Genomic DNA, 13,022 nt, shown 5'->3' on the forward strand with positions numbered 1-13,022 from the left:
CGATGAGAATTCTCAGAAGTGATCCCCCTACCCTGAGCTTAAGCTCCAGTATTTATACTGTATTTACACACTAGATAACCCATATGTTTCCAGAAAAGGCCTATTTCATTTACACATAGAATCAGAACCCAGGCATTTCTAATAACCCAGAAAATAAAAACCCAGCGTTTTGAATTACACAGAGAATCAGAATCCAGGATTCTCATTTACCTAGGTGGTCAGAAACCAGGATTCTCAATTACCTAGGGAAATAAAATGACGTAGACAAGACGACTAAACAACCGGGAGGGACCTTGGTCTTATCGTTATCTCGGGGGGGGGGGGGGGGGGGGGGGGGCAGTTTGACCCAGCCACCCTTATAACAGGCTTTCCTTGCGAGACGAGAATCTTCACCACCTGAATCATGAGTAAGTTATATTTTCCTATTTTTCCTGTATTTCTAGTTTATAATTTATTTTCATATTTGCACTATATTTCTTATTTTATATATATTTATACTACTTGAAAAGCGGTTTACTGTACTTCCAACTTCTTAATATCATTACAGTTCTACTGTCCTGCATATCCTACTATTCTGTTTTTTTTTTATAGAGTTTCTCTATTACTATAAGATATTATTAAAGTTATTCATGTGTGTGTATGAGAAAGAGAGAGTGTGTGTGTATGTTGTGTCTACTTGCCCGGCCTTGACTGTACGAGCATGTGTGTATTAGCACTCCTCAGCTCCGCTCGTATACCTCTTTTTGGCTACTACTGCTCTTAAAGATCTTTAAAGTGTAATTCCAATCTGTCAATGTCTGCCTAATCCCGCTTCTATGTGTCTAGGTGCCCGTTTTTTCTTCTTCTCCCTTTTGCTGGATGCTAGGTCTCCCTTATGTTTATTTTATGACATTTTTTATCCACAACAGGTGAATGTCCAGAAGTATAAAAACAATTTGAAAATGTCTCAAGACTGTTCTGTTTTCCACTGGAGGAATAAATCTGCACTTCACCCATTTGTTAAAAAGAGATAATGGCTACATTTCCCAAGATGACCATCACTGAGAATCTTTACTCGAAAACCTGGATTCTCCCAAAAGCAGGATCCTATTGAGCTCTCAGTGGAACAGAACCGTACAGCAGCAAACACACATGAATCAAACCCAATCACACAGAACACTACAAGATTTCACACAGAGCAAAAACAAAATCAAACCCCTAATAATTCCATTTTACAGAAATAACAACAGACCTCACAATAAAAAGCTCCTCCATCCAAACACAGGAAGATAATCACACCAAGATAATGCACTGGAATAACAACAGTAACTCAGTCTTGTATTAGTCATGTATGTATGTATATATGTATGTATATTAGTCATGTATTAGTCAGTCTTGTATTAGTCTTGTACTGTGGTCCTCATCTCCCTCTCCTCCTCTCTCCTAGAGAAACAGAAAGAAACAGGATCAGCTCTGAGATGAGATTTAATGTTAGCGCAGGCTTTTCTGTTGGATTTTCACTCCACACACAGATCTTTATTCCATATTACACCGTAAACAACATCACGTCTTACTCTCTCAGTGCAGCGGGAACACACACAGATCTTTATTCCATATCACACCGTAAACAACATCATGTCTTACTCTCTCAGTGCAGCGGGAACACACACAGATCTTTATTCCATATCACACCTTAAACAACATCACGTCTTACTCTCTCAGTGCAGCGGGAACACACACAGTCCACTTTAAGAGTTGTTGGAGGAAGCATCTGTTTCAGAGTCTGTAAAACATTCAAATCCATCAGAAAGTGAAGTAAACACTGCGAGTCAATAATGTACTGGATTTAAACATCATTTCTGGATCATAAAGGTTCACTTACCAGGTTTGGGTGGAACAGGTCTGAAGCCTGAAACACAGATGATGGACAGACAGTTATTATAAAATCTGTGGACTGGGTTTGGTTTCACGAGACAATTAGTCAATATCAGCTTATTGTCTCGTCTAATTTATCAGTTAAAGATAAAATATGTCAAATATTCATCGAATCCCCTTTCAAGAATTAGAAAGTGTAAATCTGTTCTCTGAGAACTTCACATCTGCCTCCTTCCTCCTCTCACCAGAGTTCTTCTTCTTCCAGACCACAATTCCAGCAACAATGGCAACGAGAGCAACGACTACACCAACAATGATACCGATCGGACCTCCACCTGATCCTCCACCTGATCCTCCACCTGTTAAATCAGGACAGAGTCTTTATTATCTCCTGCAGCAATACATTCACTGAACACTTAATTACAAGACAGTTTATTAGGAACTGTATACTAATACTAGGTAAAGCCTCCCTTGAAACAGCCTCAATACTTCATGGCATGGATTCCACAAGTTGTTGAAAACCTTCCTTTGAGATTCTGGACTAGATTGACATGCCTGCATGTCCTGCTGATTCCTGACGATTTTTCAGGTGCACTTTCATGATGCATCCCTAAAGTGTTCTGGATTCAGATCTACTAACTGTGAAGGCCACTGAAGAAACACTGAACTCAATGCCATGTTCATGAAACTCATTGCCATGTCATCTCAAATTAACATGACTTATGCTTTGTGACATGGTGCATTCTTATTCTGGAAGTAGCCATTAGAAGATGGTAAATTGTGGGCAAGAAGGGATGCACACGATCAACAACAATACTCGAATATGCTGTAGCATTCAAGCAATCATTGATGGGTATTAACAAGCCCAAAGTGTGTCATGAAAACATTACCGCCACACCATTACAGCACCTCCACCAGCCTGAACTGTTATCACAAGGGAGGCTGGGTCCATGAATTCATGCTGTTGGTGTCAAATCTGTGTGCCTCCAGATTTAATCAGACCAGGCTACTTTCTTCTCCCCCAATCTTCAGCTATCTAGTTTGAGCCTGTGCCCAATGCAAGCTCACTTTACAGTTCTTGGCAGACAGGAGTGAACCCAACTTGGTCTGCTGTTGTAGCCATCCACCTCAAGATCTGACGTGCTGTGCATTCTGAAATGCTTTTCTGCTCACCACAAGTACAGAGTGGTTGAGTGAGTTACTGTACCCTTTCTGTCAGCTTGAATCAATCTCGCCATTCTCAGTTTACCATCTCATCAGCAATGTTTCCTTCCACAGAACTGCCACTCACTGGATGTTTATACTTTATTGCACCATTCTGTGTAACCTCAAGAGACTGCAGTGTATGAAAATTCCAGGAGATCAGCAGTCACAGAAATACGCAAACCAGCCCATTTAGTACCAGCAAGCATGTTCCGGTTAAAGAGCCCACCCATCCATTCCAATAGTTGGTGTGAACTTTAGGGCTGCAACTAACAATCATTTTCATAATCAATTCCTTGGCCAATTATTTTTTTTCAGACTAATCGGGGGGCCAAACTTTCAGTACAGTTTTTTTTGTTTATTTAAAATAAACCCCACAAAGACTAAAACTGCTTGTCCAATTATATAAGACTGAAAAGAAGCCAATACACACAGACACACACCAGAATATATATTAACTATTTAGGACTGTGACTTAATTCAGTGCTTTCTGTGCATACATTATTATTATTTTTTTAAAGTTTTTTTTTTATTTTTATAAACACTGCACTGCTGCCACACGATTGACTGATTACATGAACAAGTAGGTGTACAAGTGTTCCTAATAAAAAGTGTTCAGGAAGTGCAAGTCACTTTCACACTGTAAATCACACTGTAGTTTATTAGGACCTTTTGGTACTTCTAGCACAATCTCCTTCTCCAAGCTGCTGTGCTGAATCACGCAGGTGTAGGTGTGTTTCTGCAGATCCTCAGCTGAGACTGTCAGAATGCTTCTCTTCTGGAAGCTTCCATCCTGGTTGGGTAACGTCTCTCTGAGATCCACGTCCTCATGCACGTCCTCTCCGTCCTTCTGCCAGGTGATCATCACTGTTTTGGGGAAGAAACCTGTAGCATGACACACCACCTCTGGAGAAGAGTGTTTCTGGAACACTGACGCTGTAGGACGAACTGCAGACACACAGAGACAGAAATATTAGATTTATTTACAAATGACATAAGGAATAAGGTTTTACATGTACACATTTTCCATCTAAGAAAATAAAATTTAAAAAAAATGGTTATGCGTCATGGAATCAACATTTTATTTGGCTAATAGGGCTGAAACTAACGACTATTTTCATAATTGATTCGTTGGCCGATTAATTTTTTTCTCGATTAATTCGGACGAGGGGGGCAAACTTTCAGTACCATATTTTCATTTATTTAAAATAAAATCCACAAACTAAGTGTTATAAATATGAACTTAAGACTAAAACTGTTTGTCCAATTAGATAAAACTGAGAAGAAGCCAATACACACAGACATACACCAGAATATATATTAATTATTTAGGACTGTGACTTAATTCAGTGCTTTCTGTGCATACATAATGCATAAATACTAATAAACTTATTAGTTTATAATATTATTTATGCATTATTTTTTTTATAGATGTACAAAAATCACTGAATTAAACTCCAGTCCTAAATGAATAATAAAATCTCCCTTTCACTGCACCTTGTGGTTTCTGTTCCTCACTGTCTTTAGGAATATTATTTTAATTGTGTTTACTTTTGATCATAATGTTTTAATTAGACATTACAGATCATACTCGCGCTACACTCTATTAGCGCGTCTACACTGCATGTGAGGAGCAACGCGGCCTCGTTACTAACACGTCACTTCCGTTATAATAAACTACACAGGTTACACTGCAAATGTGCAAATACAACATATAATGACAAACTTGAATTAAACTAAACCTTTTAAGCAACTCGCACCAGTTTCCCCTGCCCCTTACACAGTGGAGCATTTTGGATATAAACAAGTTTGTGCTCGTGCAGCACTGTCGTGCTTACGTCCGTGAGGGAAATTACTCATTTTTACTTTGTAATAAGTTTGTTCTTGTTCATGTGAGGATAACGACTAAGAAGGCCATGTCAGGTCACTGAGATCAGTACATAATGTTTATCTGCTTACAGAGATACAAACATGTTGTTCTGTTCAAGGTTCGTCTAAACATCTTCCAAGACCCTAAAACAAAGCCTGTTTGAACTGCCTCAAACCGCTTCTTATCGGTACACAGAATTATGTCACGCTCTGCGTTTCATATATATAGTAGTGGTTCAGCACAAGTGCTTCAGAGGGCTCTCATTATTCTATCCTGCATTAACCATCTTTCTGTAATAAACCTTTTTACCTTCAGAGGACGAGTCTGCGAGTGTTATCTAATTTCCACGACACGTGCTACACAAACGCTGCTTTGTGAAGTTTGAGCTTCTTAAAAGGTAATGTTCACAAACCGTAAACTGAAGAAAGTCATTGTCTGTGGCTCTGGGTATCTGCTAAAGCTAGCGGTGTCGCATTACGTGCGTATGAGGTCATGCACCACTGCCATTAACTAGGAAATAAAAACGCTCGTGTTCCACGTGAGACGATATTACCCTTCAAAAATGCATACACTAGAAGGTAGAGTACACAGTGCATTTGTATAGTATGTCATTTGGTATAAAACTTTACTTACTCTCTGATGTGTGTTTTCAGAACAGAAGTAACGTAATGAGAAAATGTACGATTAGTTATTGCAGCTCTATTGACTACAATGAAGTAAAATACAGTTTAAGTTTGTACTAAGTGGCAGAGTGCATCACTAATCAGTGTGTGTGTGTGTGTGTGTGTATGTGTATTTTGTAGTGAAGGAATGTGCTTTTAGTGGGCAACTATTAGAGTGTGTGTGTGTGTTGCAGTAAAAGAGCAGAGTACACACTTTACCTTTCCTCTCCAGAGACTCTCTGCCATAAGACACAAACTTCTTCAACCAATAGATGCACTCAGTCTTCAGGTAGAGCGCACAGTCTTCAGCCTCATGCCCTGTAGGATTCCACTTATTTTCAACGATCACAGCTTTAACGTTGGCTGCAGTCCAGGTTTTAGTTTTCAGATCCAGACTAATGAAATCTTCTCCATCATAACCGAAATGGCTGTATGCTCTAGTACTGCCATCATCATCAAGCTCACAGCCAAACATTAACTGCACAGTGTGAACTCCTGCAGACACACACACAGTTTTAACATCTAGGTTTTCTACAGAAGTCCGAAAAAGCCATGATTTATTTTGAGATATCTATCCATCTGTATGTCTGTCAGTGATGGACATTCATTTGGAAATTGTCTAACACTTGAGAAGGTGACTCAAAACTGCAACCACACACACACACACACACACACACACACACCCCACCTTTCCACTGACTTCTTTACACCAGCAACATTGTTCCTAATCTAGCACAGTATGATTTCAACCTGGCAACCCTACTACCACCACCATGTTTTCTCAGAGAAGCACACTCAGAGACTGGGTCAATTAGCATATGAGTGAAACATTAAGGTTCTACATTTATATCTTGATTTAAGATTCACAACTTAATCGTTAAACATAGCTGTTAAATAAATGTAAGTACATTTATACATCCATCCATTACAAAAGTTGAGTTTATTTTCACCTTTACTCTGATTAAAGCACTTCATTGCCGTAGCCACATCATTTTTGAGCCACTCCTGTTCAACCAGCCAAACCTGTTTTTCTCTGTACCAATAGTGTGGATCATCAGAATCGACCTCCTTTATCCACTCTGTCTTTGGGATGATGTTCTTGATGTTGCTGTCATAGTACTCAGACAGTTCTCCATCAACCAGACCAACCGCAGTGAACTCTGGGAAGCTTATTCCTGGTGTGACTCCAGTGTACAAGTACTGGAGAGAGTGTGTGTCTAAAAGGTGTAAATAATTTTAATAAACAAACACTCATTACATACAAGGTAAAACAAAACAAACAAAGAGCATTCAGTGGCAAGAAAAAGTATGTGAACCCTTTGGAATTTCATGGTTTTCTGAATAAATGTGTCATAAAATGTGATCTGATCATCTAAGTCAGGGATATTGACAAATATAATGTGTCTAAAATAATAACACAAAATAAATTCTAATCCCTCATATCTTTATTGAACACACTCATTCAACATTCAAAATGGCAGTGGCAAAAGTAAGTGAACCCTTAGAATGAATAACTGGATGACCCCCGCTTGGCAGCAATAACTTTAACCAGGCGCTTCCTGTAGCTGTGGATCAGACCTGCACATTGTTCAGGAGGAGTTTTAGCCCATTCTTCCTGGCAGAACTGCTTTAGCTCGGTCATATTCTTTGGACGTCTCATGTGTCTGGCTCTCTTCAAGTCATTCCATAGCATCTCTATTGGGTTGAGGTCTGGGCTCTGACTCGGCCCCTCCAAAAGGCGGATTTTGTTTTTCTGAACCCATTCTGTTGTGGACTTGCTCCGGTGTTTTGGGTCGTTGTCCTGTTGCATCACCCAACTTCTACACAGTTTCAGCTGACACACAGACATTCTCACATTATCCTGAAGAATTGTCTGATACACTTGGGAATTCATCTCCCCTCAGTGACTGCAAGCTGGCCAGGCTCTGATGCAGCAAAGCAGGCCCAAATCATGATGTTTCCTCCACCGTACTCTACGGTTGGGATGATGTTTTCATGATGATATGCCGTGCCCTTTCTACACCAGATGTGTGGTTTTTCCAAGTAGTTCAATCTTAGTTTTATCAGTCCACAAAACATTTTGCCCATACCGATGTGGAGTGTCAATGTGCTCTTCTGCAAACTTCAGACATGCAGCAATGTTCTTTTTAGTAAGCAGGGGCTTCCTTCATGGTGTCCTGCCGTAGATACCCCGCTTGTTCAATGTTTTACGTATTGTAGACTCGTGAACAGAGATGTTAGCCAGTTCCAATGATGTCTTCAAATCTTCGGCTGTCATTCAGGGTTGATTCTTTACCTCATTGATGAGTCTTCATTGTGCTCTTGGTGTCATTTTGACTGAGCGCCCACTTCTTGGTAGAGTAGCAACAGTCCCAAAGTGTCTCCATTTGTAGAATGTTTGCCTAACTGTAGACTGGTGAATTTCTAAAGTCTTTGAAATCACTTTGTGACCTTTGCCAGCTTTATGTAAATCAACAATTCTTGATCGTAGATCCTCTGAAAGCTCTTTTTTGGCAAGGCATGGCTCACATAAGCATGTGGTTCTTGTGCAGAGCAAACTCCAAAAGTTTGAGAGGTTTTTATCAGTCAAAGTAGCTGTAGTCCACACCTCCAAACTCATTTTCTTAACGAGACTCCACTTGTGCTAAAACCTGACTCCAATTAGCTTTTTTGAGGTCAATTAACTTAAGGGTTCACATACTTTTTCCACAAGTACTATGAGGTTTTTTTGGTTCTTCTCAATAAAGACATGAAAGATCAGAATTTTTTTGTATTATTATTTTAGACACATATTTGTCAATACCCCTGACTTAGATGAAGATCAGATCACATTTTATGACAAATTTATTCAGAAAACCATGAAATTCCAAAAGGTTCACATACTTTTTCTTGCCACTGTATAGGAGTGCATTTATAAAAGGTAAAACAATGCATTCATCACTCACAAAAGAATCTTAAGTTTGTTTGTTTTTTTTGCTGTTAACAAGGCCACAACCCACAACACACTTTCACTCACAGACTCAGATCCAAATCCAGTGTTATCAAAATGTCTCTTTACTAAAGATCAGAAATATAGAAAGGGGCATGAATAGTGCTGAAAGCAGGATAGCAGAGTTAGTGAACTAACTCTGGGTCAAATTCAGGCATAACTACACCATGCATACCATCTGTTCGGTTAGATCACTATGGTAATGGTCTCTACACAGCATACCTGCTCCGGGGCATGTTAATTTTTAGCTAACCACCCTGAGTGTGTATAAAGCCCACCTCCACCCCAATCAGAGCACCAAGATGTATGACTGCGTCACATTATCCATTGAGCTTGTGGCTTGTATCCTGAATGGATAGAATTTTCAGAAAGAAATAGAATCCATTAGGGTTTTCTGACTCATTGTTTATACAGTGAAGGAAAAAAGTATTTGATCCCCTGCTCATTTTGTACGTTTGCCAACTGACAAAGAAATGATCATTCTATAATTTTAATGGTAGATTTATTTGAACAGTGAGAGACAGAATAACAACAAGAAAATCCAGAAAAACGCATGTCAAAATGTTATAAATTGATTTGCATTTTAATGAGGGAAATAAGTATTTGACCCCTCTGCAAAACATGACTTAGTACTTGGTTTAAAAACCCTTGCTGGCAATCACAGAGGTCAGACATTTTTTGTACTTGGCCACCAGGTTTGCACACATCTCAGGAGGGATTTTGTCCCACTCCACTTTGCAGATCTTCTCCGTCATTAAGGTTTCAAGGCTGACGTTTGGCAACTCGAACCTTCAGCTCTCTCCACAGATTTTCTATGGGATTAAGGTCTGGAGACTGGCTAGGCCACTCCAGGACCTTAATGTGCTTCTTCTTGAGCCACTCCTTTGTTGACTTGGCCGTGTGTTTTGGGTCATTGTCATGCTGGAATACCCATCCACGACCCATTTTCAATGCCCTGTCTGAAAGAAGGAGGTTCTCACCCAAGATTTGACGGTACATGGCCCAGTCCATCGTCCCTTTGATGCGGTGAAGTTGTCCTGTCCCCTTAGCAGAAAAACACCCCCAAAGCCTAACGTTTCCACCTCCATGTTTGACAGTGGGGATGGTGTTGTTGGGGTCATAGGCAGCATTCCTCCTCCTCCAAACACAGCGAGTTGAGTTGATGCCAAAGAGCTCCATTTTGGTCTCATCTGACCACAACACTTTTACCCAGTTGTCCTCTGAATCATTCAGATGTTCATTGGCAAACTTCAGACGGGCATGTATATGTGCTTTCTTGAGCAGCGGACCTTGCGGGCGCTGCAGGATTTCAGTCCTTCACGGCATAGTGTGTTACCAATTGTTTTCTTGGTGACTATGGTCCCAGCTGCCTTGAGATCATTCACAAGATCCTCTCGTGTAGTTCTGGGCTGATTCTTCACTGTTCTCATGATCATTGCAACTCCGCGAGGTGAGATCTTGCATGGAGCCCCAGGCCGAGGGAGATTGACAGTTCTTTTGTGTTTCTTCCATTTGCGAATAATCGCACCAACTCTTGTCACATTCTCACCAAGCTGCTTGGCAATGGTCTTGTAGCCCATTCCAGACTTGTGTAGGTCTACAATCTTGTCCCTGACATCCTTGGAGAGCTCTTTGGTCTTGGCCATGGGGGAGAGTTTGGAATCTGATTGGTTGCTTGCTTCTGTGAACAGGTGTCTTTTATACAGGTAACAAACTGAGATTAGGAGAACTCCCTTTAAGAGTGTGCTCCTAATCTCAGCTCGTTACCTGTATAAAAGACACCTGGGAGCCAGAAATCTTTCTGATTGAGATATAATAATCACAAATACTTATTTCCCTCATTAAAATGCAAATCAATTTATAACATTTTTGACATGCGTTTTTCTGGATTTTTTTGTTGTTATTCTGTCTCTCACTGTTCAATTAAATCTACCATTAAAATTATAGACTGATCATTTCTGTGTCAGTGGGCAAATGTACAAAATCAGCAGGGGATCAAATACTTTTTTCCCCCTCACTGTATACATTTTAGTATTTATTAAATAGCAGGTAACTGACAACAGAAAATTGGTTGTTAATGTGTTATATATTTGATAAATCTATCTATATACACAGTAGGGGAAAAGTATTGAAAGCATCAACATTTTTTTTTTCCAGTAAATATATTTCCATTGAGGGTATGCACATGAAATCTTCTCCAGACATCAGAATTAACTCAAGAAATACAGAAATATAAAGAATTCACAACATTAAAGTCCATACATAAAGTTATGTGTAATAAAGTGGAATGACACAGTAAATTGATGGTCTATAAAAAGGCTTTTCGTTACCAAGGTGTCACACAAGAAACATCTCATGAAGGGTAAAAGCAAAGAGCTCTCCCATGACCTTCACAACCTTATTGTTGTGAAACATATTGATGGAATGTGATACAGACGTATTTCAAAACTTCTGAATCCTCCAGTGAACACCATTGGGGCCATTCTCCACAAGTGGAAGCAACATCAGTCCGTCATCAACCGGCCACGCACAGGAGATTTATTACAGAAGTTACTTCTTTATTAGAAGTGATGGGGTTTCAGGTGCCAGCTTTGCATTTAAAAACAAACAAAAAAAAACTGCTTTCTTCTCGTCTTGTCTTTTTGAATGGAGTGTATACCTACGTGTTTTATTTCAGGAATTTCAATAGAAATTAGGTACGGTTGATTATCGAGTATTAAATAAAATGCAGACTTGCATTGATGAAGTTAATAGTGTTAGTAATTGTTTAAACATGACCATGATAAAATGGAGTTCAAAAGGTATAAAATATGGAGTGTTCATTATCATAAGCCAAACAGTAACAGGTTGTGATGTCTAAAAAAATATAATTTCTTTTTAAATAAAAGTTTATGTAGGCAGGTTTAACAACGCCCTTTAGAGTACATTGAAATGTAAAATCAAACAAATGAAGTGATCTGCTTGCATCATACTTACATTAAATGTTTGTTAGGTAATGAATAAAGAAAAATAAACAGGCTTTTTTATTTACAATAAAACAAAGAATTTCCTGCACAAAATACTATAGCATTGTACAATTACAATATAATATGTAATGATACAAGTTTACAGTGGCTTCATAAACTGATTAAAAACATGAACAAAATGTGCATCAGGTGTTTATTTTCTACAAGTAAATTAAAAACAAACAAAAAAACCCTTGCTTAATTTTTTGTAGTTAATTAAAGGGAACCCCGACTATGGAGAAGTGTATGGCTTATTAGATTAATGCTGACATCCACTATATAAATCTACTATTTAAAAAAAACAGTCCAGATGGGAGTTTTAAAATAAAATAAAAATTAAATCCTTGCACTCATAGGCCGCCATTGCCGTTTACATCGCAATGCAGTCTGGGTAATGACCTCATATGGTTGCAACGGTCTTGATTCTCCAGCGATATAAACGTGCCTTCAGCCTTTTCAGTTTGAACTAGGGATGTCATGATACCAAAAATCTAGAAGTCGGTACCAATACCACCAAATGTACACAATACTCAATACCAAGGCATGGTTTACAAAGAAAAATTTGGGGGGGAAATAAAATTAAATAAAAAATAAGTAAAAAAAGAAAAAAATTTTGCAAAAAAAAGAAGGGGGGGGGGGGGGGGGGGGGTTAGTTATCAAACACTGTCCGACAATGAGTCCTAAACGCACGCGCGCGCACACACCTTTATTCTCTGAATGCAAGCATCAGTTTAAATTCACTGATATGGTGTCAGGCCAAAAAGATTTATTAAAAGCATGAACATGTGAATAATTATTGGTGACATTAGGCTACATTTAGCTGAAAGGACATGGGCGATGCATGGTGGATCATTAGGAGGTAGTTTATAACTCTGCAATGCGTTAGTGTCGTTAACAAATAACTGGCTATCGCTAACATTACATGGAACATAACGTTAGCTGGTTTCACGCCCACAATGCAGCTGCCTCAAATAAACATAATATAGAACCGTCTTTCAGGTGCTTCGGCAAATTCCAGGTGTTTCCTCACTTTGTTTGAAATGAACGATAGCATCGGTTGCACACTGGAAACCAATACTAGTTTTCCTCTCAACGAGTCAGGGCGGAGCTAAACTAATCTTCTGTAGTTTTTCCTGTGTGCTTGTAGGCGTTCTTCTTCTTCACCACTTGTGGCCCGACTAAAACACTTGTGCGTATTTGCTGCCCCCTTCAGGTCCGGAAGAATCGCAAACTCAGTACTTTCATTACAACGGTACTGCAGAAAAACAAGTATTGTTTTTTATGATCAGAGGTGAGGAGGCGAGATTGTTGCAAAATCCATGGTGTGTGTGGCAACTGCATGTCTATGCCAACCGAGTGCATTTGTTGTTCAAGGTAAGCATATGGATTTAACTTTCGTTTTATGATAAAGCATTCTAATTTCAATAATTTTAAAGATT

The 13,022-nt window shown here is 39.1% G+C and overlaps 2 protein-coding genes across 19 annotated transcripts in view; both read right to left on the reverse strand.

Moving 5' to 3' along the window:
* LOC108255567 (BOLA class I histocompatibility antigen, alpha chain BL3-6) overlaps positions 1-13,022 on the reverse strand; it is a 135,254-nt gene that overhangs the window by 45,721 nt on the left and 76,511 nt on the right. For 16 of the 17 annotated variants that reach the window (XM_053674400.1, XM_053674415.1, XM_053674414.1 and 13 more), the window contains one exon: positions 2,184-2,213. The exons of the other annotated variant lie outside the window; for it this stretch is intronic. In XM_053674400.1, the coding sequence (XP_053530375.1) occupies positions 2,184-2,213 (30 nt within the window). The remainder of the gene's footprint in view (positions 1-2,183; positions 2,214-13,022) is intronic. 17 annotated transcript variants of the gene reach the window in all.
* The window catches only part of LOC108261330 (BOLA class I histocompatibility antigen, alpha chain BL3-7), a 42,737-nt gene that overhangs the window by 26,369 nt on the left and 3,346 nt on the right, over positions 1-13,022 (reverse strand). Inside the window, exons 2-8 of one of the 2 annotated variants that reach the window (XM_053674424.1) lie at positions 6,540-6,806; positions 5,809-6,084; positions 3,727-4,005; positions 2,100-2,201; positions 1,862-1,888; positions 1,694-1,762; positions 1-1,422 (exon numbers count right to left, since the gene is read on the reverse strand). The exon at positions 1-1,422 is cut by the window's left edge and continues 449 nt beyond it. In XM_053674424.1, coding sequence (XP_053530399.1) covers positions 1,728-1,762; positions 1,862-1,888; positions 2,100-2,201; positions 3,727-4,005; positions 5,809-6,084; positions 6,540-6,806 — 986 coding nt within the window. In that variant the 3' untranslated portion in view covers positions 1-1,422; positions 1,694-1,727. The remainder of the gene's footprint in view (positions 1,423-1,693; positions 1,763-1,861; positions 1,889-2,099; positions 2,202-3,726; positions 4,006-5,808; positions 6,085-6,539; positions 6,807-13,022) is intronic. The other variant, XM_053674423.1, reaches the window with a different exon arrangement.

The sequence above is a fragment of the Ictalurus punctatus genome, chromosome 22 (genome assembly GCF_001660625.3).
Source record: "Ictalurus punctatus breed USDA103 chromosome 22, Coco_2.0, whole genome shotgun sequence".
NCBI lineage: Eukaryota > Metazoa > Chordata > Actinopteri > Siluriformes > Ictaluridae > Ictalurus > Ictalurus punctatus.